The sequence below is a fragment of the Humulus lupulus genome, chromosome 5 (genome assembly GCF_963169125.1).
Source record: "Humulus lupulus chromosome 5, drHumLupu1.1, whole genome shotgun sequence".
NCBI classification, from domain to species: domain Eukaryota; kingdom Viridiplantae; phylum Streptophyta; class Magnoliopsida; order Rosales; family Cannabaceae; genus Humulus; species Humulus lupulus.
In genome coordinates, this window is record NC_084797.1 from 170,797,873 (window position 1) to 170,825,763 (window position 27,891).

The following is a 27,891-nucleotide window of genomic DNA, read 5'->3' on the forward strand; positions in this document are numbered from 1 at the left end:
GCTGAGTGCGAGCCGAAAGCATTGACTTATCAGTCAAGGGCGACAATAGCGCACTGAGCGCTGGTCAATCTGGTTATGCCTAATCAGGAGCGCATTATACGCTTGTCTGGCCTATTGGTCGTGGAAAATTCAGCGTCAGGTATGCTAGGCCAGCTCCAAGGCTGGTTATACAGATGATAGAGCAATGGGCCTGGGGTGACTTATTAGTCCCATATCCTAGGGCATTGGGCCTCAGTCTGACTTATTAGTCAATTAATCATGGAAATCGGCCCCATATGACGTTGTAGTCATTTATATGAATGGTATGCATGCATGAGTAGGGTTGGTACTGCTAGGCATGCTTATTATGATTTGGTAATATGTTATTAACTGCTTATGAGCATGTTTAAGTTTTCTTGCTGAGCCTTGGCTCACGGGTGCTTTGTGGTGCAAGTAAGGGGGAAAAGAAAGTTGGACCATCCTTGAGTGGAGAGCTTAGGTGACAATGTGTACATATGCGGCTGCTCGACCACCACGACCGAGGTTTTAAAGAGGAACTAGGGTCAAACCCTATTTTTCCTCTCAGGACAGCTGGTTGTAACTTTTCAATTGTAGTTAACCTTTTTAAATGTATTTTGGGATCCCATGTATGAAGTAAATGTTTTAGTGAAACGGTTGTACCTTGACTAAAATGTTTAACCCTAAATTGTTAATCACATTTAGTTACAAAGTTATGGCCAAATAACTCATTTAGCGAGTTTAGCATTATTTAAAATACACAGTGTAATGGTCCCTGAGTAGGAGGGTGTTACATGAGCCATGAAAGACTACAAACAATGAATAAAGAGGGGTTAGTTTCTAAAAGCATGGGACTAGAAGAAGAGGATAAGTATAATATTTACCATCAGAGTCATCCCCAATGCAGAGTCAATGATGGTCATTGATGGTCTCGACTCAATAGCCTGCAACTCTTTGACGTTGATCACACTCATGGGACCTATGAGGTTTGGGCTCTTCAACTGGAGTAGACTCGTGCTCGGCCTGCCTAATACTCGAAGTAAATGTACCATGACGCAGGGAAGGCCATGACAAGAGGTTTGTACCATATTGTTAATAAATAGTGGACCTCAAATGGAAGGTATTATCTACCACTACAATACATTTGGGGTAGCCATAATCATGGTGTAAGACCAGCTGGTCAACACACTGGAGCAGGGCAACATCCAGGTCTTGATCAACCAGATGTCGGCTCACGAGCTGCCTCGAATTGAATCGGACTAGCCCAAAACTGGCAGCAGTCCGGTTTATTTCTCTATATGGATTACCTTGGCCGGAGGTGCCAGCTGCTGCCCCCAATTTAGCACAGCCTTGACTAGATTCCTATCTATCTTCAAAAACTTTTCTCTTATGCACAAACGGTGCGACCTCCTCTTCTTCCTCAACCTCCTCAGTGATTTAGGAGACCTCCTGGGGAGGAGGGAGCTTCAGGAGATGACCTCGGGGCCTGGTGGCCAATGTTTGATCCTTTCTGATCAGCTTACAAGCCACCATGGTGGCATCATTCGCCACCATCCTGAACTTTTTCTCCTTGGCAGGAGCACTGGAAAGAGTCCGGTATTGACCTCTGAGGGCCTCAGACTGCTCTGTTCTCTTGTATATAGCTGCACAAGGTAACAACTCGATCATAATAAGTTTAAACTTGGTTAAGATAAATGTGGATGCCAAAAATCCACCAAATAAAAACTCTTTATTCCCGGGTTGGAACATAGGGACAAAGGTCACTTATTCATGCTATTGGGCCCGAGCCTGTAGGTCTTGTTGAATACAAGAGATCATCTCCTGAGAAACAACACATTATGAGCCACAAGGTTTGGCCCTGCTAAGCTAAGGGGCCACAATGAATACTGCAAGAGGATAGGTGCACAAGGCCCTCACATAGTGAGGTCCGACATGCCCGCACAAGGCTGACATGATCACGGGTCAAGATGCACTCATACGCGTAAACGCTGCCAAAGACGCCCGGGACATACACCCGTGAATGCTCAACATTCCATGCTTATAAAAGACCCAAAGAACGCACTTAGACCCCCATACGCCTACACTCTCATTGGGTCCTCGGGCCATCAGGCATGCACCTCCTAGCGAGGCCATCAAGCATGCACCTCCTAGCGAGGCCATCAGGCATGCACCTCCTAGCGAGGCCATCAGGCACGCGCCACCAGCGAGGCCCTCCATGCGCGCGCCCTCAGTGAGGCCATCACCCGCGTGCCCCTAGCGAGGCCCTCCTGCGCGCGCGCCCCCTAGCGAGGCCATCAGGCACGCGCCACCAGCGAGGCCCTCCATGCGCGCGCCCCCAACGAGGCCATCAGCCGCACGCCCCCAGCGAGGCCCTCATGCGTGCGCGCCCCCCAGCGAGGCCCGTAGGCCACCATCTTCTCGGGAGGCCGTTGCACCATCACGTCACTAGTCTGGATCAATGCTGCAAGGAGGCAAGTATAGCTAGGCCCTTCGCCACTAGGAGCCTTGCAAGGCACGGCCAGTGCATGGGTCATTACCACCTCGAATCTATGCCTTGCAAATGAGGGTCACATGGCATTGATCTCATGAGGTACGGAGTCCACTGACGAACTGAAAGGAGTTAGAGTACGGACATAGTACCCACGTCAGATAAGTAGTGGAGGTACGAACAAAGTACTACCTTTGGTCCTCACCAGCCACTCCTCTGACACCCGTACCAGGCAGGTAGTGGAGGCATGACCAGGTACAGGAGGTGAGGTACTCCCATGATCTCTGAGCTTGTACCAGAGCCGACACCACTACCCCTGGAACCACTCTCCTGTTAGTGTACTTGTGTACCATCTGGTCCCCTGGACCACCATGTACCCAGGGCCATTAGAGCCTACTATAAAATGAACCCCACTTCCACAGAGAAGGGGGTTGGAAAATTCATTGTATGCAGAGGCTATTAAGCAATATACATTTTTCACTCCATTGTTCATTTGTGTTTATCCTTTCATAAGTTAATTCTAAGCTCTTATCTAAACATCGTTGCATTTACCTTTGAGTTTTCCGACCTAATTTCGTTGACGAGATTTCACTATCAACAGTTTGGCGCCGTCTGTGGGAAGAACAAGCATCAAGCCAGTGTTCTTCCATCAATTCCAACAAAGAAAGATGCTAAGACGTTCAAAACGCCTACGGCAAATACAAGAGGTTGAGGTTCGCCGACACGAAGTAGAGCGGAGGCCTTCCAAGAAAGACCCCCCTCTGCCCGAGCATGGAGGTGGACCAGAAGAACCTCTTCCCCCAAAGGAGGAGAGGGAAGCATCGTCCCCAGCTACCCAGCCCGACGGAGGTCATTCAGAGCCACTAGTCTATCCACTTAACTGGCCCCGGTTGACCCACGCTCAGGCCACCAGGACCCCGGTCCCTCGACGCACTGGCCAGGCAAGGGTCCCGGGGTACGCTCGGTAAGTTCCAGCTCAAGGACGCGCTTCTACAACGATGAGATTCACGAGTTGCATAAAAAGACTAGGAGGCTGGAAACCATGATAGAGAACATGTAGAAGGTTTTAAACAACCTACGACAAGGGAAGTCAAGCATACCCCTCCCAAAGCGTAAAGGGAAGGAGCATGAAAAAGGGGAAAACACTGTCCCCATAGACGATGGGGGAACCCAACTTTCCGCCAGTAAAACCCCCCAGGCAAAGTACCATTGGGGACATAGGCCAACGAAATGTCCCCAGGAGCATAAGCAGAGAGAAGATGATGGTCATAAGAACGAGGCCGAAGTCCCCTCAAAAGGGGCACCCCCTGGCCTAAGAAAAGGGCTCCATGGGGAGAGGTCAGAAGTAAGAGACGTACCCCCCGCGGTTCCACCGAGGGACACAACCAAGGCAAGGGATCAGCCGGAGAACCCGCAAAATTCCTTATGCAAAAAGAGGAGGGGACTAGACACCAAAATGCGAACCCCTCGAGACAAGATCACCACTGCACTTGGGGGGCACATGGATGACGGAGAATTCGACCGTGAGTCACCCTTCACAAGGGAGATTCAGGCTGAACAAATGCCCACTGGCTTCAGAGAGCCTCGCATGACTCTGTACGAGGGTACTACAGACCCAAAATATCACTTAGACTCCTTCAATAACTTGATGAGGTTAAGGGGGGTCAACAGCAGAGCAAAATGTCATTGCTTCGTCGTTACTCTTAAAGGAGTGGCGTACAAATGGTTCAGGAGGTTAAGGCCAGGAAAAATCAAGTCATGGCAACAATTCTCTGATGAATTTCTTCAGCAACACCATGCAGCGTGTGACTACGTCATGCCAACTACCAGCCTTGCTAACATCAAACAAGGCGAGAATGAAAGTTTGAAGGACTACATCCATAGGTTCAGTATAGAAGCAACAAAGGTGGGAGATTTAGACAAAGCAGAGCTCAAGATGGCTATTATAGCCAGAATTTGTCCAGGAAGCAAGTTATGGAGTAACATGCTCAAAAGAGAAGTTTCAGATTTGGACGACTTCGAGAGAGAGCACAGAGGTACATACGTGTGGAAGAGGGCCATAAGAACTTCCAGGTCGAAGAAAGCGAACCATCCTCCAGTGGCCATACTACCAATATGTCTGGGGGTTCCATATAGAAGGGGGGCATCGTGCTAGAGGGGTCGCTGACCAAGTTGGAGATCACCTCAAAAGCAGACACTTGAGAAAAGGGTCTCCAAAGTAGATGCTTGCAAAAAGGGTCTCATAAGTAGACGCTTGCAAAAAGGGTCTCCAAAGTAGACGCTTGCAAAAAGGGTCTCATAAGTAGACGCCCGTAAAAAGGGTCTCCAAAGTAGACGCTAGCAAAAAGGGTCTCAAAGTAGACGCTTCCAAAAAGGGTCTCAAAGAAGACGCTTGCAAAAATAGTACTATGCCTAATGACGAGAAGGACGCTTCTCGCAACAAATAATAAGCGCGCGCGAAAATATATAAAAGGATAACTAGAACCCAAGGGGTCAATATATCCTTATAGGTGCAACCAAGGTGCACCAAAGAGAGACCTATCGAACCCCTTTTCGCGTGGGTTCCAAAGGACCTCAAGCATGATGAATACCAAAAAAAAAAAAAAAAGAGGGATAATAAAAAGGAAGATAAGAGTCTACAAGAACGCCTAAAGGCCTCCCTATAGACTTGGGGCAAGTGTGGATGCCAAAAATCCACCAAATAAAAACTCTTTAGTCCCGAGTTGGAACATAGGGACAAAGGTCACTTATTCATGCTATTGGACCCGAGCCTGTAGGCCTTGTTGAATACAAGAGATCATCTCTTGAGAAACAACACATTATGAGCCACAAGGTTTGGCCCTGCTAAGCTAAGGGGCCACAATGAATACTGCAAGAGGATAGGTGCACAAGGCCCTCACATAGTGAGGTCCGACGTGCCCGCGCAAGGCTGACATGCTCACAGGTCAAGATGCACTCATACGCGTAAACGCTGCCAAAGACGCCCGGGACATACACCCGTGGATGCTCAACATTCCATGCTTATAAAAGACCCAAAGAACGCACTTAGACCCCCATACGCCTACACTCTCATTGGGTCCTCGGGCTATCAGGCATGCACCTCCTAGCGAGGCCATCAGACATGCACCTCCTAGCGAGGCCATCAGGCACGCGCCACCAGCGAGGCCCTCCATGTGCGCGCCCCCAGCGAGACCATCAGCCGCGTGCCCCCAGCGAGGCCCTCCTGCGCGCGCGCCCCCTAGCGAGGCCATCAGGCACGCGCCACCAGCGAGGCCCTCCATGCGTGCGCCCCCAGCGAGGCCATCAGTCGCGCGCCCCCAGCGAGGCCCTCATGCGCGCGCGTTCCCAACAAGGCCCTCATGCGTGCGCGCCCCCCAGCGAGGCCCGTAGGCCACCATCTTCTCGGGAGGCCGTTGCACCATCACGTCACTAGTCTGGATCAATGCCGCAAGGAGGCAAGTATAGCTAGGCCCTTCGCCACAAGGAGCCTTGCCAGGCACGGCCAGTGCATGGGTCATTACCACCTCGAATCTATGCCTTGCAAATGAGGGTCACATGGCATTGATCTCATGAGGTACGGAGTCCACTGACGAACTGAAAGGAGTTAGAGTACGAACATAGTACCCAGGTCAGATAAGTAATGGAGGTACGAACAAAGTACCATCTGTGGTCCTCACCAGCCACTCCTCTGACACCCGTACCAGGCAGGTAGTGGAGGCATGACCAGGTACAGGAGGTGAGGTGCTCCCATGATCTCTGACCTTGTACCAGAGCCGACACCACTACCCCTAGAACCACTCTCCTGTTAGTGTACTTGTGTACCATCTGGTCCCCTGGACCACCATGTACCCAGGGCCATTAGAGCCTACTATAAAACGAACCCCACTTCCACAGAGAAGGGGGTTGGAAAATTCATTGTATGCAGAGGCTATTAAGCAATATACATTTTTCACTCCATTGTTCATCTGTTTTTATCCTTTCATAAGTTAATTCTAAGTTCTTATCTAAACATCGTTGCATTTACCTTTGAGTTTTCCAACCTAATTTTGTTGACGAGATTTCACCGTCAACAATAAAGAACTCAAATACAGAGTTCAAAAATCTGATAAACTTATGAGGATGGTTGAAGTATTAGTGAGTGTCTTTTTTGAACCCACTTGAAATAAAGAATTCATCCTTATAGTCATTCAGGTTGCTGGGGAGGTCGATGACGCTGGCAGAATTAGGAAACCGAGTGAGGTAGTAGAAACCGTCACCTCGAGTTTTAATGTCTGGGTTGGCTTTAAGACAGAAAAAATACATAATGTCCTCTGGAATGGAGACCTCCCACTCGTTCTTGAGGAATAAATATTTTAACCCCGTAAGGAGGCGATATGAATTTGAGGGGAGTTGGAATGGAACAAGCTCAACATAGTTCAGGAAGTCTATGAAGTACTGGTCCAGCAGGAGGAAGACACCTGCTTTTAGATGCTCATCACTACAGGCCCCGAAGTCATCTTCCATCGGGGTGCAACTTCGTTCGCCTTCCAATGGAGATCAAGCATAAAACTCGGGGGTCATCTCTTTCCCATGACTCAGCATAATCTTGTTGACCTTATCCTGAGTTATTATTCGAGACACGATCATCTCTGCCTCAAAGAAGCTATCAGGTCTTACCTCGGCCTCCCTCTCCACCACTGGGCTGAAGTGGGGAATGGGGGTCTCCGAGACGACTTGCTTCTTCTTACCTCGAGAAGAGGAGCCTGTCACAGTCTTTTTCTTAGGGGCCGTGATAAATATTTTAGTTCGCCTGATCACAAAATGATCCATTAAAAGTGACCTGGGAATATAACCTAAATCTAATAGAGGAAGAAATGGCGACCTAAAGTTCTAAGGCTTCATTATTACTCGACCTAAGGCATCTTATGAGTCAAAAACAAGTGTGGTGTCCTGGCATGTGCTCTCATGCGCATCTCTAGTTCATGCGCCCGAATCTTGGGAAGGTGGTAAAATTTCGGGATTCGCGTGTCAGACACAGTGGTTTCAAAAGGTGGTTTAATGCAAAACCGCCTCAATACCATAACCCTTAAAACCAAGAAAATCACCCAGAAATTAAAACATTCGTCTTTTAAACCCAAAAAATCACCCATTTTTTATGCATTATTTCTAATCGAATCTAATGCTATTGTTTTTGGCCTAGGAAAAACCCACACTAAACTTATACAAAACTAAAGTAATGAAAAAGCACTGGAAAATTTCATAAAACTTGTTGAAAAATAAGAAAATGAAATTTAAACTAGGGATGAGCATACTTACAAATTGATTTCTTGATCGATGAGTGAAGTAAGAAAAAGAAGTGCTTGAAAAATTCGAGCATGAGGACCTGAGGATTTCTGGGAAGCGAGGGATTTAAGAAAGTTTGAATGTTTTGAGAAGAAGAGAGGCAGAAGGAAAAATTTTAATGCAAAGGTTGCTAGGCACATATTATGCTCTTCTGTTTATACGTAAACTTCGAGGACAAATTTGAGCCACACGATTAAAGTAGAAAAAGATCCGAGGGCCATAATTAAATAAACCAAACGACGACAAAAAGTTGACAAGATAACTGTCACAGTACTCGAAACCCGAATAGGCGCCCCTGACAGATAGACACATATCCCATACTCGAGTGAGTGGGTGGGCACGTTTTCTCATAACAAAAGCTGAAAAGGCCCTATTGTGCATCTCAAAAGTGACATCGTGCATGAGCAGGAGCTTGGGGGAAAATGTTGTACCCCAAAACTACGGGCTGAATTACTCAGCACGAAGTACAGCTGGCAGACAAGCACATGAAGAAAATATAACATATAAAATATTTTGTTAACTCTGTAGTGAGTAGCTCGAGCTTACTTGACAGTCTGTGACAACCCGGGTTTCCAAATCGCCTCTTACGCCAACAACTTAGTTTGAGGTACATAACATTTGGATCGCCCTCATGAAACTCCGGACATGACCCGCGTCAGTTTGCATTGGTCTTACAACATCCAGCTCGCGGAAGTCTTACTATGACACACAATGAAGGATCCCAAAAGACTCGGAGATTCCTTATACGCCTGATTAATGCCCAGATTTTATTATGTATTTATTACCCGATGCAACGAGTATAGAATTAATAGGCAGTTATGTATTTATGTAAATGGGAAGTTACCCAAATTTGTCAGTTACCATATAATGTACGGTTACCCAATATTGTCCACCATTTTTTCCCTATAAATATAAAGGGAATGGATTATAAAAAGGACTTACTTTTTCTATGCAAAAACTCTGCCAAAATTGCTTTAAACAATTTTGTCTAAAAGTTCATAAACAGCTCAATAACATTGAATTGTGACTTGGTGGATTTTAACCATTGAACTACGTAAATTGTGGGTGTTTTCATATTTGTATATATTCAGTTTACAAAAAGCTTAAACTCTTTGTCTCGGATTTCTAAATCATTTATTGACGAAAAACCGCATCGACAACTACATTGTATATCGTCATATAATTTTTTTTTTGGTTATAACTTCTCCACATGCAAAAAACAAGAAGTGACACCCCTACATTAGTTACCCCTATAAATATATACATATATATATAATGTGTATATAAAAAAGAAAAACAGGCACTCGTGCAACTGACTGTTTGAACCCTAATTTTGGTACCATAAATTATTTGAAATTTTTCAAAAAATTGATACGACGCCTGCTATAACTACAATGTACACCATCATATAAAAAAAATTAGGTTATATTTTCACTATATGTTGAAAACAAGAACGCCCCTATATAAAAATTAAAGTGATGCCCCTATATAAAAATTTCCCTATATTAGAGTTGCAAGCCCTCCCACTCTCAATTTTTTATTTATTTAAACTTACTTATTTTTTTACATTATTTAGTTATACTTTAAGTTGACTGAAAATTAAAATGAAAGTTTGTTAAATTTGATTAAAATATTATTTTACTCTTCAAATTATAAGAGTTTGTAAATAAGTCCCTCTTCATAATTTCAATTATCAACGTTTACTAATTACTTCAAATTTAAGATATCATTGGTGTCCAAAAGTTGTATATACTATGTCAATCCAAATATTTTTTTCACTTACAAAAATGTTTTCTTTTGGTCAAAAAGAAATGTTAATTTTTCAATATTAAAATTAATGTTTATATTTGCAATTGAAAAACTAAAAAACAAATATTATTCACAAATTATTTTTTTCTCTCAAAGCTTAAGTACGGTATATAAAAAATATTACTTGTGTTATTTCTTTTCTTACAAAATGACCAACATGCATAGTAACATTTAATAACACTTTTTTTAACAAATTATAACTCATTATTAAAAATAAATAATGCAATTGTAAAATATTTGTAAATTGAGCTTATACTATTAATTGAGTACTAATGTAGTTGAATGGAATAGAAAGAAATCAATTTTATTTTATTTCTTTGTTTGGTTGTATTTTAGAGTATTGGAATACAATTACAATGGTTATTTCCACCATTTTGGTATAACGACTATTCTATTTGAAAATGAGAGGAAAAATAATTCTAATGCAAAGTTAAAAAAAATTAATTTTTTATCAATTTTTTTATTCATATTATTTTTTTTTCCATTTCATTTTCTTATTTTCATTCTTGTTCCTCTATTTTTATTCAATCTAACCAAATGTCACCTATTTTATATAAATATTAATAAAATTATATGTGATCCCCACAACTTCTTTATATGGTATTCTATATTGAATTCAATTAAATGACACTAGTGATATCCAACATCACTTAACATAGCAAACCACTATTTGTATAATTTATTATCGGATCTAACATATTTTAATTTAAAATATAATATGTGGACTCAATACTAAATTGTACCAATTAATATAAAGTAGTATTGGGTGTTGAAATTAATTGAGCATCAAACAATAATCAATAATTGATCAAATATATTCATGCTCCATATTGCACAATGAAATCATCTTATTTAAGGCATCAAATACAATATAAATAAAAGGAAGCTTTACATAACTTTGTGATCAAGTCTATAAACCATCATTCTCCATAATTATGCTCATCACAATTCACCCACCTACACATCAAAGATCAAAGGGGTGCTTGGGGTGTAGATGAACACTACTCTCTCATTTTCCTCTTAAAACACCCATTGTCCACACACCTTTTTTATAAAGGGTGTAACCTTTTTTATAAACTATAATGGGCTTATTGGGCCTAGATACCCAATGAGAGGATTAGTTTCCTTCGCCCAATGGGCTGGTCTAAAGACGTTGAGAGCGTGTCCATGGGCCCCGAGAATGTTAGTGCATTATGTCCATCCCATTATGGCCCGATGGTAATAGCATGCCCTAATGAGGGGCCAAGAGGCCAACCAACCTAAGGTTAGCCTCTGTAACCAGATGCTTGACGCTCTTTTCTACGTCAATCATGCTAGCTAGGAGCGCCGATCTCAACTCCATGTCCGGAGTTGGGTTTGGTCGCAGCCATGGGCCAGAAGACATTAACAGTTTAAGAAAATGTGGAGGAGAACACTAAGTGAAGAAGTAACAGCCAATGATACGAAAGTTTTACCTCCTTGAGCGAAGGCCAGGTTATCTACGATCATGTCAGTTGTGAGGAAGTACTCCTGGTAGTACCTCCCCACATTTGATATATGGGTGGTGTCAGTCAGGAAGGTGCGCCCGGTTTCCTGATGACAGAAGTGAAAAAACCCCGTGCCTTCTTGGTTGGGATTGGACTTGAGGTCGAACAGGTAGTTGACATCATGAGGCGTTGGCACAGGCCATTTCTTGTGGCTGTACAGGATATAGAGTGCGGCGGCATCCTATATCCATTTGGGGTTATTTGAAAAAGGGCAACTCCAAAATAGTTGGCCACCCCCTGAAAAAATGAGTGAAGAGGCAAGGTAGCCCCTGCCTCGATGTGAAGCCTCGACCAGGCGCTGAAGGCTCCTCCGGGCAGGTTCGCCCTTTGTTCTTGGTTAGGTTTGACTAAGGTCACCCCCGTGAGACCGTACTTCCTGATATAATTGGCGATCATCATGATTGTCACTCTGCTCTTAGGAACTAAATGCCACTCAACATCTGGCTGAATGGCATGTCGGGGTCGAGCATGTCTTTGGATGTTGGGGTCAAGAGCATTTTCAGCTCGACCACTAGTAGAGGGAGCATTAGCCTTAGGAGCAGGTTGATGAGAAGGATCGGGGGTTCTCTTTTTCTGGGCTTTGGTTTTGGTGCGAGCCATACTTTTAACAGGGACAGGTGAAATGTTTGGATTGGCATGAGAAAATGGAATTTTGGGTACCAATGAGGATGGTTGCTCTTCGTCCTCGAGCACCTGAGCCAATAGGTCGTCGTCTATAGGTGTTTCTCCTCCCCACGAATCTTGCATGTAAACTACGAACAGAGAAAGGAGGAGATAAGACGCACAGCCTGGGAGCTTATGTTGAAAGTTGGAATAACGTTGCTCGCGTCTACGACCAGTAGCATTCTAACAGAAACACTAAGTTCTATGCGAGCAGTTTGAAAAACAGATCAAAAAGCGGAAATAAAATTTTTTTGGAAAAAAGCTATTTCGACTCCGAAGGGGTGGGAAAAACCCAGTTTTTTAGCTAGCCTAAAAATCGAATTTTTACTTCGATTTTATGCCCTAAACTTACGATCTTGACTATCAAACTAGCTCCTAACTCCTATAGAGCAAAACTACACTACCCTATCAAGCATCAATTAACATTCCCACAATCCTCATGCATTTCTACCCAAGAACACAAAAAATTTCAGAACTCAAAACAGTCGTATAGCAACATGCATGGCATGTCAAAGGGCTTAAAAGTTGAAGAAATTTACATGATGAAGGTTGGAGGTTCTGGAGCGGAGGATTCTTAGAACAGAGACGGAAGATCTTTGAAACTTTTGAGCTCTGAGATAGAGTTCTTGAAAGTTCTTGGAAAGAAAATGGCTAATAAAAAGTTAAAAGGTAAATTCGGGGATTATTTATAAGGGCTGAGATATGGTGAAAAGGGGTAATCATGAGTTACATTTTTCAAGGCATGGAGGAGTGTAATAGCCGTCAGAGGGATTACTTGGAAACCAAAAAGGCGTGATTGGACGTGATTAGGTCACAGTTTTTGAGAATGCACGAGGAACTCTGACAGATTTCGTGGGGCATACGAAAAGTTAGTTTCCTAAGTTTACTTATTGCTGGTCGCAATAAATAAACTTGGGGGGCAAATTTTTATCCAAAAAATAGCTCTTGATGACGTGGCAAGGATTTTAGACACGTGGCAGAGATGATGCTCTCATATCGACCAGAGATATTTCCATATGCGAAGTGCAAGTTTTATATACGACCAGCCTGGTCGTATACTCCATTTATTTATGAATAAATCTGTACAGTTGTAATAATATCCGAGAATATCTCTTCATTATGACCTGAAGATCCGTTTATTAAGGAAAGATATGACTAATTGACTCATGTAACCCTCCTTGCGCCTATAAATATACAAGAAATAGCTCAAGGGGGGATCTTTGGATCTTTTTCAGAATTACATTACTATTATCCATCGCTTGTATTGTTTTCTCCTTTGAAGGTCTGTGAAACTCAGGAACCCTAGTTCTTTGATCACACCTTTGAAGCTCAATATTAATAATAGTATCAAGTGGACGTAGGTCATTACCAATCACTGGGGCCGAACCACTATAATTCCTAGTGTTCTTTACTTTCCATTAGATTGTTTGATCAAGCTTTGTACTATTTTCCTGTCGTTTATCTGACTCCGTGTCGTTGACCAAAACGAGGGTCAACACATACCTTTGTGATCAAGTCTATAAACCATCATTCTCCATAATTATGCTCATCACAATTCACCTACCTACACATCAAAGATCAAATGGGTGCTTGGGGTGTAGATGAACACTACTCTCTCATTTTCCTCTTAAAACACCCATTGTCCACACATCTTTTTTATAAAGGGTGCAACTTTTTTTATAAACTATAATGGGCTTATTGGGCCTAGATACCCAATGAGAGGATTAGTTGCCTTGGTCCAATGGGCTAGCCTAAAGACGTTGAGAGCGTGTCCATGGGCCCCGAGCATGTTAGTTCGTTATGTCCATCCCATTATGGCCTGATGGTAATAGCATGCAATATCGATTATATAGTTATCCTTACATGCTAATCACGACACTGCCTGAGCAACGTATAATTATGTATGTCCGTGTAAAACATTCTAACATTCTCCCACTTGGACTACATAATTACACCAACAAGTGCTCATTGAACAATAGTGTCTATACACAAGAATCTCAAGAAATGCAAATGTCTATAAAACCAAATTATGCATCATATCGTATCGATAGGATACAAATATGATACATAACGAGACATTGGAGATTCACAAAGCATGGCGATAACTCCCAACATGGATCCACTAAAACATGATATCTAGACTAAGCCATTGGCTCACATCATTATATCATTACCAAACGAGTGTGCACTCATAATGCCAAAGAGTGATCCATAATATGCATGTATTCAACAACAAATAGCAATCCTTAACATGTATATCATATATGAAAACGGTAACTCCCACTGATTAAATATATCTCTGACACCTAACAATCCACATAAGAAGTATGTTCTCTGTACACACAGTTAGGTAAGTCTTGTCAGTGTAGTTATTAACGTGTTATCTATAAGTGCGTGTCATAATACAAATAAAGGACTCCACAACTTTCTCACTACAAATGGAACATCATCATCATTAATGGAGTAACAAGACTCCGTAAGTTCCGAGAGAAAGATATGACTACGACATTTATCACATAAGTTCAGTAAATTCACAATAGAGTCAACTACTCTTGACACTGAAACAAAATATCGCAGTTGTACCATATAAACCATGTCCTCATAACACGCCACTCACTCTACATCTATGAATGAGGATGCTGTAAGTGTCCACCTAACACCTAATTACAATATAACTCATCTTACAATTATACATATGCATGTATGAGAGAGGAAATTGTAGGTGTTTATTTGATTAGACACTTAATCACAAAATAGTACCTCCTACCATTATAGATGCTTAGAAAATGATTTTTTCATCCATGCAGCCTATCCAATTGATATCACTAAAACCAACTATTGAGTGTCATAATGTTGATTTATCGATTGCAAACACATCCTTGATACCATAAGGATGACTACTCAAGTATCAATCCAGCATGCCCATGAAAAATATCACAATAGAGAATGTGTATACTTTAGTAAACTCGAGGCTGCCTTCAATAAGCATGTACGGAACAATCTCAAAATTGATCTCTCGTCATCAACAATACACAAGGACTTTAGGCTTTTCACAATACATCACACTTTAGACTATTCCAAAGTTCTCAATGACATTGAAACATTACTCACATCAAAAAGTCAGTCAACATAAACTATGAGATAATTCATCTTTCTGTTGATCTCATCATGAAGAATCTAAATACTTAGACCATGCAAGGTTTCTCTAAATTCTTCATCCAACAGAGACTATCAAATAACAGTTTTACTTGTCTCCAGATTAGATCAGTATCATATATTATGAGCAATGTACTATACCATGTAATAATATAAACATATCATTATTCCCACTCATCTCTCACATAATATCGACTAGCGATAATGTTTCGAATTGTCCATTTTGAGAATAATAATAGTCATTGTCTTGATGCCTTTCCAAAACGAATTTAATCCATTGCATTCGGGTGTCCTTGTCAGTTGCCTTCTCAAGGCTTCATTAAGCCAAAGGAAATTCTAAAATACGAATTTAGTTCTCACATCCTTATATTTTGATTTCCAAATAGTTAGCACTTTACCATCCAATAATAATGTATTTTGAACAATTCATTCTATCATAATGGTAACTAGCTACAGACTTTAATCAACCTTAATTTGTTCCTCAAATAGTCTGTTCTCAACAAGAACTGCCATCAAGAAAAATCTCCCAATTATCATGTGATTAAGCCTAAACTTCCATATTTGATCATATCTTGGAAATCGTGATATTAACATATCAGCTCTCCAAATAAGGATTAAGAACTACTAATGGCTCTCGATTAACAATTTTGAGGTATATATCAACAACCTTATTTCTTGCTTGAAATTGTAGGTCTGTAAAACTATTTTGATCCTATCTTTGCTTGTTCACATATGGAGTTTCTTATCATATTCTGGCCGATTGTAGGGTTGAAAATAATAACAACGGAAGCAAAACAAGGGATAAGTCCAGTTATTCCCTAAATAATCTTTTGACCCTTGACTAATCCCAACTTGAAACTCCAACATGGACAACTTTATTTACTTATCATCAATAGTGGATAGAAGAGACAATTATATGAGCCATAGTACTATCGAAAAATAACCATTGAGATAATCATCTTCTCTTTAACAATTAAACTTTGAGATTGTGATTGCCCAAAAACAAGGTCTGCAAATTAAATCCTTATTCAGTTTCAACCTATATATTCAAAATGAAACGGTACAAATCATCAAAGCTAAATCCTTTTGAGAGTCATAGCAAAATACTTAACTCATATTGTCTTTTTAAACACCTAACATGGTTGTGAATATGGAATTATGTTTGTGATTATATTAGTCCATACAAAAATTCAAATATCTCTCCCACTTGGACCAATATAATAAACAACCACCATATTAAACTTCATTATCTAATAGGCAGTCAAATAAATCATGTATAATATCATACCGATAGTGTAACGACCCAAATTCGCTAATAAGGCTTAAGGGCCTTGATTAGTGTGCCTGGAGGGCATAATGGGAATTATGTGTGATTTTAATGAGTAAAATGCATGATTAATGATTTAAAGCATGTTATATGACTATTTGAATATTTGAGATGCATGACTATGTGTATTAGTATGCATGTAGGCCCTAATTAGGTTAGAAGGGCATAATTGTAATTTTGGCCCGTTGTGGGCATAACTGTATATATATGTGTGATAATTGTTGAGACCACATTATTATGTGGATATATCTGTGATCTGTGACTCGAGACGATCCTAGTGAGCAGAATAGCGAAAAAGTCATGGCGGGGATTTATACCTGGCTCGGGATGAGCCTGGGGGTATAAATGGGAATTTATGAGTATATTGGAGTCTATTTTGACATCGAGGAATATAATTGGTGATTAATTAAGTATCAAGGAAATTAGCGGGAAGTCGATAAAATGACCAAAATGCCCCTAAGTGGATTAAAGGTTTAAAATTAAAAGGGAGGGCATAATGGTCATTTGGCTTTTTAGAGATAGGTATTACTAAGGCTTTATGCTCAGTGGAGTTTGTAGAATGTAATAGAAGTCTAAAAAGAAAAGAAGGAAAAGAAAGGGAAGAAAACCGAGTTGTTTTCCTAGTAGTCGGTTGGTGATCTCCTTCACCATTTCTGGGTGTTTTCTTGGAGCAAAACTCAGAGGGGAGCTAGGTTAGGCTGAGCAACAGGAATCCTGAGCTAGGCTTGAAGATTTGGAAGAGCTTAGCAAGAACACACCATCACTTGAGGTAAAATTTTGTAGTTCCTTCAGTTCTGGTTTTGGTTTTTAGCTAAGGTACTTAAGCTGAGTTAATGGGAAATTCTAGGGAAGTTAGAGCCAAGGGTTGAGGAAGAGCAAGCTAAGGAGGTCTAGAGGCAACTTGAGGTCGAATTTCCATCAAAGGTATAAATTCTGAGCTTTTAAACTTTGAAGTTATGACTGTTTTGCTGAGTTTCTGAAGTTTATGAACAACTATGGTGAATTTTGAGATTAGGGTTGCATGTGATTAGGTTTTGAGTATTTGGGATGCTTGGGATGAGTGGAGTGTGTTAATAAGCTTGTTTTTGAGTTTGGTGAAGGTTTGGAGAAGTTTTGATCAAGTTTGGCTCGAGAAAATCGCAGGAAGGGAAAATGGGATGTTGCCTGTCTGTGACTAGCGCTACAGCACTAGCCTTTGGGCGCTGTAGCGCTAGGCCATGCTTTCTGGGGGATTTTTGTTCTGCTTGTAGTGCTGTAGCGCCCTCCTTAGAGCACTGTAGCGCTGCCCTGTTTCCATAAAGGGATTTTAGGGTTATTTACAAGGGTTTTTGACCAAGGGTTCGAGGTTCGATTCCACCACCCTGTTTGGTGGAATTAGGACTTCCTGGGGGCTCTGGATTGGTCCCGAGGCTAGGTATTGGATTTGAGGTTTGGTGATGACTTTGATCTCTGGTTGTGATTAGTTTAGCGCTAGGGCTCGAGAGGGATCGTGCTCAAGGAGTCAAGTGCTCAAATCTAGCGAATCTAAAGGTAAGAAAACTGCACCCGGTTATGTGTTTGTGATGGGACTAAGTGCTCCCGATATCTGTATAATGTCAATGATGGTATTACGCCATGGGACATGTGATAGCAGCCTAAGGGTGCTATACACAATATTTGCGCACAGGACGCGGCTTGGCCACTGGTAGCCGAGGGCAGCTTAAATATTCACTGAGCTCGGTTTAAGCGGGCCAGAGTCAGTGGGATAACGGAGGGTGCGGCCTGAGAGCGCTAACCCTAATTATCATTTGTAAATTAATATATGATATGATTTGATATGTTAATATGCTGAATACTTGGTTAATCTGAATGTTTATATTGTTAAGAACATGTTTATGCAATGTGAGATATTGGATTATCTGTTGATTGCTTATGCTCTGTTATTGTGCTTTCTTGCTGGGCCTTGGCTCACGGGTGCTATGTGGTGTAGGTAAAGGCAAAGGCAAGTTAGACCAGTCCTGAGATGGAGAGCTGCGGGGCTGAATGTACATAGCCGGCTGTTCGGCCGCCATGGGCGAGGAGTGGATCAGGACAGAGATTGCCTAACTGTCTGTTTTGCCTTATTATGGCTAATACTGTATTTAGTTCTTGAATCTTTTGTAAATGGTTTTAATCTTAACATTTTTGGGACCCCGTGTAAACAGGAAATGTTTCTTTTATGAAATGCGACTTTTGAGACCAAAACATTTTAACCCTAGTTCCTTTATAGTTTCAGTACACGTTCTTAATTAAACGACTTGATTAGCAAGTCTAGCACTTTTATAAACACACAGTGTAACGGTCTTGGCTACCCAGGGCGTTACAGATAGGATACATATATTAAACATAATTTGGCCGGGCAGATATTCAAATACAATAACAACCATTAAAACAACATGCATGCAGTACAACCATTGAGACTATATATATATATACACATCCCGTTTTGTACTTGTCACTTCGTCAAACAATGCATATAAGAAGTGATTGCACGTCATTATGCATGCTTGGATTAATCATTTAGGTGTTTTCCACTTTGAAGCTTTCTAAAACACAAAAAACATTTAAAACTTTGACGTGTCAAAGCTCGAGAAGACTGTGCTCAAGATAATGATCATGTGAGAGAGATATTAACAAAGAGTAATAAATACTCGATATCTCTCAAATCTTATACATGATATTATAGATCATAAAAAAAACTTTATGGACAAAAGAATTAAAATGATCAGCATGTGTACTATGCTTAAATAAGTCAGAACCTAACTTCCCCTTATTCTTTCCATTGGTTATCCAAAAAAGAATACTAAGTCATCAATATCACTATATGGCAAGCTTTGTTTCATTGACTTCAATCAAACCAAAATTGTTGCCTAAATATAACTTAGCTATCCTCAAATTTGTAGCAACAACGACATGATATTGAGTACACATGCGTTATTCCATTTAATTTGGATTCATCGTGTTTACGAACATCTCCAAGTAATACGTTTATCACCTCGAAATAGATAATGATCACATATCTATTGTCGTATTCATCCAAAATTTGTCCACTTATGATATATGTCATATCTTGAGCCTTAATTATAAGAAAGCCACAATAGATGATTCACTAGTCCCACTGAAACTATCTTAGGGTATAAAATCAATGCAATAGTCTCCTAAACTCATCATTATCAAAAAACGTAAAATTTTCACTTCAATACCTTAAGAGATTCCTAAGCAATCTCATCCTCATAAAGTTGTCATAGAAGGATCGCTAATACATATATACCTCACTACAGCCAACTAACACCCATCTCAATATTCTCAATCTCCCACTGATCATGGAGTAACTTGGCATCTATTTAAACAATGCGACTTCAAGATTTATCAATTTTAGGCCTAGTACGTCTTTACAATGAGATATCGTTATGTCAAAACATATTATTGTCCCATCCGATAACTAAACGGTAGAGATTTTAGGATTGCTTGAAGCTAAGAGAAAATATCAATGAGCAGTGCCACTATGCATGTGAAAACAAGGATCGCACTATTTGCTCATTTTCTCAGCTTTCCAAATAATCTATCAACAGAAACGATCATGTCATGCTAGAGTCGTTCTAACAAAACATATGACTCTTACGCAGGTAAGGACAACCACTTCACATGTCACAACCAAATTAATTAATCCACTACCGATAGGGTAGAAAAGATTGTGCGGTTCATGACATCCAATGTGTTTCCTTCACCATCTAAGCATCCTACCCAACAATAAAATCATTGACAGGATGACTAAATTGCATGTATGGATCTTAGTATTAATTGTGATTAGAACAAATGTGAATTCAATCAGCAATAATCACAATAACGATATGAATATCCATTGAACATTCAATTACATGTTCGTCATAGATTATAATCTCATAATCATCAAATAATCCCAACTACGCATCCATAAATGTCAAAGAATCTGTTAAAAAGAGCATAAATCAAATAGGTAATAAAATTGTTAATAAACCAAATATATGCCAACAATAATCCATTCATAATCATGAATCCTCAAAAACAAATTATAAGGCATATGTACAAAAATTTGGTATAACATATTGCTCGATTATTGGGTCTTATGTGAGATTATAATTTTAAACTCCATAATTTGACATGTTTAGACTCATGATAAGCAAGCACATAAATATTCTAATTGTATTAATCTCACAATTATTATGAATGACAAATTAATATGCTTAAACTCACGATAGGGGAGTACATAAGCACTCATTTAACGCCACAACAGCATAATCATATTTGCACATAATGCCAAGTATTTTAAAACAAAACATAAGGCAGAAATTTTAAATAAATATAATCATGTTTACAATTAATAAATGATACAAGATAAATTGTGAGATAATAATTTTACTTTAATTTAATTGTGTGATTATGTGTCAATTAATCGTTAACATTGACCAAATCCAAAATATAATTACACAATTAAGTGGGAAAATAAAAAAAGGTCTAAATGGTGAAAAATTGTTCCCAAACGACCCTGCACGCGCCCCCACGCGCCATAAAATGTTCAGGTTTTTTTTTTAAAAAATAGGCCTAAAAACGACATGTCGTTTTCCTCATGGCTGAGGAAAAACGACGTGTCGTTTCCCCTTTGTTACTCGCGACACTTTGCATAAAAATGACATGTCGTTTTCTCCAGTAATGAGAAAACGACGTGTCGTTTGGGGTCGTCCCGTACCTCTGAACCGGGTCAACCCGACCCAATTCAGACCCGCGACTCCGACCCTGTCATATTTTGGCCTCCGGTACTCCATTTTTAACGCTGTTTAAGGGGTTTTAATGCCCAAGCTATTCCCAACGTTTTCCAAGCTCCAAAACAGCCAATAAAAGCCCAAAGAATTCCATTTCAGATCAAAATATGAAAGTCATTTTCATGCTTTAAAAAACTGAATTTCTCCCATTCTTGCTTGTAATAATGCAACAAAATACTTTTACCCAATTTGTTTCAACAACCCAAGAACAATAGACGTGAAAAATATCCGAAAAAATTCAAAAACTAAATTTTTTGCATATGGGTCTCTAACAAAACTGTGGGTATGGAAAAATTTGGAGAAAAATGGAAAAATAAAATAAAATAAGCCTTAAAATCAGATGACCTAGCTCTTGATACCAATTGTTGAAATTAATTGAGCATCAAACAATAATCAATAATTGATCAAACATATTCATGCTCCATATTGCACAATGAAATCATCTTATTTAAGGCATTAAATACAATATGAATAAAACGAAGCTTTAAATACCTTTGTGATCAGGTCTATAAACCATCATTCTCCATAATTATGCTCATCATAATTCACCCACCTACATATCAAAGATCAAAGGGGTGCTTGGGGTGTAGATGAACACTACTCTCTCATTTTCCTCTTAAAACACCTATTGTCCACACACCTTTTTTATAAAGGGTGTAACCTTTTTTATAAACTATAATGGACTTATTGAGCCTAGATACCCAATGAGATGATTAATTTCCTTGGCCCAATGGGATGGTCTAAAGACATTGAGAGCGTGCCCATGGGCCCCAAGCATGTTGGTGCGTTATGTCCATCCCATTATGGTCTGATGGTAATAACATGTAATACCGATTATATAGTTATCCTTACATGCTAATCACGACACTGCCAGAGCAACATATAATTATGTTAGTCCATATAAAACATTTTAACATTGGGCACCACCATGCTTCATAGTAATTTTCACATTTGTATTTGCAGATATGTTCAAAGTAATTTTTGTTCTTTTTTAATTCTTAGAGTTCTCTCAACTAAAATCTTGCCATGTGCCCTAAATGTGAGAATGAAATGCCTTCTGAGTTTGCGATTTTTAAAAAAACAAAACAAGAGATTGCGTTTTTCAATGGCTATGATTGAGAGGCACATATTTTAAATAAAATATATACATGATGATATGATAATGTACATGATATATATGGGTTTGTGTGAATGTGATGCATGCATTCTAACAACTACGATAAAGGCAGTAAGTTCTCATAAGTAATCTCTTTCATTATTAGTTCGAAATGTGTGTCAACTACTTTGACTATGTAAAAAATTCATTTTTTTTATTTCCATTTTGGTCTAATAATATTTGTTTTCAAAATTCTTCTATTTTCAAAAACATAATTTATTTTATTGAATATAATACCAAGTCAATAGAATATTGCTACGGAACATTATAAGAAAGGGGGAGAGAAATGCAACTTAGAGTGGCTAAATAGTACCCAAAAAATAAAATGAAAGGCCAAACCAAGAATTTTTAGAAAAAAAAACAAGGATTATATATTATGAAAAATAGTACTTGGTGTTATACAAAAATCAGTACAATTTAATATCAGATTTTATATATTGTATTTTAAAATAAAATATGAGAGATCCTATATTATAAATTGTATCACTTCAATTAAGTGATATTTAGTATAATATAGAGATTTGTGACTTATAATGAACATACCAAACATGTACCATTTTAATATATAAAATATATATTAAAATTAAATATTAAATATTAAAAAAAAGTTTACTATTAAAAAAAACTTTATTATTAAGAATATGATCGATAATCTTACCCGGGTACCAATCCGAAACCGACACTGAATCCAAATCCAAGAACTCTTCTATGCTTATGTTCTTAATTTAGACTTGTACACGTATGTTGCATAATCCACATATTTGATCAAAATATTTACATGACGTAAGGCATTACATGTGTAAAATGCAACCCAAGTAAAATAAAAGACTATTTGTTTTTTCAAAAATAAAAGAAATATATGTATAATAAATGTGTAGATAAATAAAATTCTTTTTAAACAGTTTATTTTGTTAACTTTAATATAATATTCTAAATATTTAATAAAATATATCTTTAAAACTAAGTTAAAAATAAATATTTATCAATTATATTGATATAAATTTAAATATTATAAAATATCATTATTATAATAATATTTAATATAAAACTACATATATAATAACTATATTAATATAAATTCAAATTTTATAATAATATATAATAAAAGAGTAAATATTTAATAACTATATTAATGTAAACTTAAATATTATAAAATATTATTATGATAATAATATATAATCTTATTTTTTTACTAATTATATTAATATGAATTTAAATATTATAATAATATTTAATACAAAATTAGATATTTAATACTTATATAAATATAAATTTAAATATTATAATAATAATATATAATATATAATCTTAATTTTTATTAAAAAAACTATCATTTATATTTAAATTTTGATTTAATATGTTTATGATAATTTTTATATATAATATTATTTATTTATTTATTTATTTGAAATATTTATATGATAATGAGATAAATTTAATAAATATAATTAATAAATTATATAAATAAAACTAATGGATTGCACCGGTTTTTATATGTTTAGACAAAGTAGGCAAACGTAAATAGGTCGTGTTGTTGATCAATGTGTGGTAACGCCAACGTGTGGCAACTACACAAAAAGACACAGTTTCCTACCAAACCCCCTCCTGCCCTTTCTATTTCTAATTTAATATATCTCATTTTTATTTTATTTTTATACATATAATTCAAGTTTTATTTCCATCCCCTCACAACAACTACCTCCCCAACCATCTACTTCCCACGCTCTTTCAATGCTATCAACCATTCTATTCTATTATATTATATATTAATTCATGCTATATATACACCCCCCACTTCTTCCCAACTTTCTTACTGATCACTTTTTTCTCCAAATTTAAATTATTAATTATAAAGAAAACCCTTTTGATATATAGTTAACTTGTTTATAATAATATTTTCCATAGCCAAATTGAGCTACCTCTGAGATCATCTCTCTCTCTCTCTCAGAATGGCACCGGCGGCAGCTTCCTTTGGTCATGATCACCAGAACAGTAGTGCTAGTACTGCTACAGTGTGTGTAATGGACGCCTCAGGTGAACTGGGATTGGGCCTCGTCCAGGGTCTTATTAAAAGGGGTTATACGGTTCATGCAGTGGTTCAAAACCATGGTGGGGATTAATTTCAATTTTAATTTTTTTTTTGAAATTTTATTTTTATCTATATATATATATATATATATATATTGATTAAGATCTCTTTGTTGTCATTTCAGGTAATCATGTTAATAAGTTGAAGTTTGATGAGAATATGATTAGTACTTGTGAGGGCAAGAATAATAAGCTGAAGATTTTTCAATCTGACCCATTTGATTACCAAAGCATAATCGATGCCTTGAGAGGTTGTTCTGGCTTGTTCTACTCATTCGAACCTCCACAAGATCAAACCGATTATGATGTATGTATATTAATTCTATTCTTATAATATTATTAACTATCATATGAAAACATTAAAACATATTAAACTTTTATAAGCTTATTAATTATCAAGTTCATATAAATATATATATATAGTGTGTTTATATTTTATAACTTTTTTAACTCATTAATTACTTCATGTATACAATTAATTACTTCATGGATAACAGCTTGCAACATAAATACATTTGTAGCTTTTAATTAATACTACACCCATGTGTAGTGTATAGCTCTGAATGAAGGTACCGGCTGATTCTTTATAATACATTAGCTGTCATATGTGGCTAGTGTTCACAGTACTTTTTATACATTTACATTATTTTTAATTATAATACCAACTTTATATATGCATGCAAAATCATCAATGTGTAATAATTGGGCGGAAATTGTACTTTTCGAAATACTTAACTTACATTATCCATTATTAAAAATTGGCTACATGACTTGCTTTAATAATTTAATAAATAGTGGAGCCGGACATAAATATAATAACCTAGTGAAATCCAAATATACATATTAAAAAAAAGTTTATTCTTAAAATGACATTTTTGTTTTCTTGAATAATATTATTAACTGTTATAAAACACGAATATAATAAAATGTATTTATTAAAGTTTTATGTGTGTATACATATATTTGAGTTTTTATTTATTATTGCTTATAATTTCCAACTTGCTTGTTCTACTTAGTGAAGTCTTAGTCAATTACCCAAGCGTAGGTGGTTAGTCCATAAATGCTAAATAGACTTTGTAAGTTTATTATAACTACTAATTAATGTTATGGATGGGTTAAATACTTGATATTGGTAGGGGGTTTTATTTATACCAGGCAACCAATATATGTCGCTAAAGCTAGTGAAGTTGACAATTCATTAGCATTGGAAAATGAAATAACATTGAAAAAAAAATTAAATTTTGTTTTTCTTTGATATCTTAATAATTAATTTTATCATTATTATTATTAGAGAAAAGCTTTTATTCCACAGTAATAATTATTTGAAACTCAAAAGCAAAATTAAAATTAAGCTAGCATTTATTAAAAGCTGGCATTTGCCAATTCACACAGGCACGACTAAGCAATGAAAACTACAAAATTAATCCTCAAAAGTTATAAAACACTTCAAATTTGCAGCCATGCATTATTGATTTGGTCTAGTTTAAATTGTGTTACACGAAACTCATAATTACCAAAATAGTCTTCTTCTTTCTTTTTTTTATTCTTGTTTTTTTTTAATAAATAGTCATTCTCTGACTTCTACACAATGCAGTTTGTTAATTTAAATTTAATTTAATTTTGAATTGGTATAGGAATTTATGGCAGATGTGGAGGTAAGAGCAGCACACAATGTTCTAGAAGCATGTGCTCAAACAGATACAATTGACAAAGTAGTCTTCACATCTTCAATCACAGCCGTTGTTTGGAGAAACGATCGTACATCTATTTTATCTGATTTGGATGAACGACATTGGAGTGACGTTAATCTTTGTCGTAATTTCAAGGTACATATCAAACAAAAACCCTTTTTTTTCTTTTTAAAAAAAAATTAACATTTGTCATAATTTCAATGTTTTCTTTTATTTACCATATAATATAATAAATTGCATTTTTTTTGGTACAGTTGTGGCATGGACTATCAAAGACCCTCGCAGAGAAGACGGCTTGGGCTTTGGCGATGGACCGAGGAGTGAATATGGTGTCCATTAACGCGGGCTTGTTAATGAACCCCCAATTATCGATCAACAACCCATATTTGAAAGGAGCGGCGGAGATGTACGAAGATGGAGTATTCGTGACCGTTGATTTGGATTTCTTAGCAGACGCTCACATAGCTGTCTTCGAAGACGTCTCATCGTACGGTAGATATTTATGCTTCACTCGCATCATCAATCAAACGGAAGATGCTCTTGAACTTGCCAGAAAGTTGGCCCCTTCCACGCCTACCCCACCTCAAAGGTTGCTATAATTTTTTTTATCATTACTTATTTTTAAAAGGGTAATTTCGACTTTACACCTAACTAATAATAAGTTTGAATTTAACAAGTTTTTGTAAGAATCAACATCTTGTCAAAATAAATAACATCAATCATATAAGAAAATTTATGGGACATTTGCATATCAACATATTTTATAAATAACAACTATAAAACTTTTTAAAAAGTATATTTTATTTTTTTAGTTCATTAAGTTATATACAATTAATTTTATATGTTTGTCTTATTTCAGCCATGAGCAGGATAAGAGGATCATCCCAGAGAAAATCAGCAACAAGAAATTGAACAAAATGATGGTAGATTTTGAGAAGTAGTGTGATGCACAATTGTTTATAATCCCATTCTTTTGGTCCCCTAGCCAAATTAAAATTATTACCAAGTGGATGAGATTTTTGTTGTAGATCCTTAAATTTTATTTGTTTAGTAGGGAGAATCAGATTAATAACTCTCTTATGTATAACTACTGTACTTTAAAATTAGAATAGAGGGTTTTTAAGATACAAATGGTTCAACCCAACTTCCCAATCTCAAAACTATTTATGTTATGCTTTAATTTCAACAAAATTAGAATAAGAAAAACAAAAGAGAATAGTTCCATTCTTTTTATTTATTTGTTTGTTCCATTTTGTTTTTATTTGAAGCTGAATTGTGAAATTGTGGAACATATGGTCTTCTATATAACTTGAATAATTTTTCACAAATCAGCAAAATATGAAAGTAATTTTTTTCCCTACCAATTTAGGTAATCTCCAACTCAATCTTTACATCTAATGGAACTTTTACACAAAAAGTTATGTAATTTGATACTATTTTTTTTTCTCAGTGGCCAAAATTAAGCTAACACCCAAAAAGAGCTAGTCAACTTAAGTCCATAGTTACAGCCCATATTAGGAGACTTAGGGGCTTGGGCTAGTAGCTAGACCACCAAAATATAAAATAATTACAAAAATTTATTTATAAAAATACAATGTCACGTTATCAAAAAATACCGAATTCTAAAAGTAATATACCTGAATTTAAAACTTTTCGAAATTTCAATTTTCCTGTTTTTTTGGGTTTAAAAAAATAAATTTTTGGTTATTTATATTTTCTTTTTGGTTTTTTTTTTTCACAGTACGCACCCCCCCCCCCTTCTCTCTCTCTCTTCACTATACTATTTTTTTTTATTAATTTCTTACATTGTCTCTTATCTTTGATTTCAAAATTCTTTACCGACCACACCAC

General features: G+C 37.5%; 1 protein-coding gene across 1 annotated transcript; it reads left to right on the forward strand.

Annotated features, from left to right (window-relative positions):
- Positions 1 to 23,958: 23,958 nt before the first annotated feature.
- Positions 23,959 to 27,277, forward strand: LOC133777851 (cinnamoyl-CoA reductase 1-like). The gene is made up of 5 exons (XM_062217601.1): positions 23,959 to 24,370; positions 24,475 to 24,656; positions 25,984 to 26,175; positions 26,295 to 26,629; positions 26,900 to 27,277. The coding sequence occupies exons 1-5, from the start codon at positions 24,211 to 24,213 to the stop codon at positions 26,979 to 26,981; spliced, it is 951 nt and encodes a 316-aa protein (XP_062073585.1). The 5' UTR covers positions 23,959 to 24,210; the 3' UTR covers positions 26,982 to 27,277.
- Positions 27,278 to 27,891: the final 614 nt, after the last annotated feature.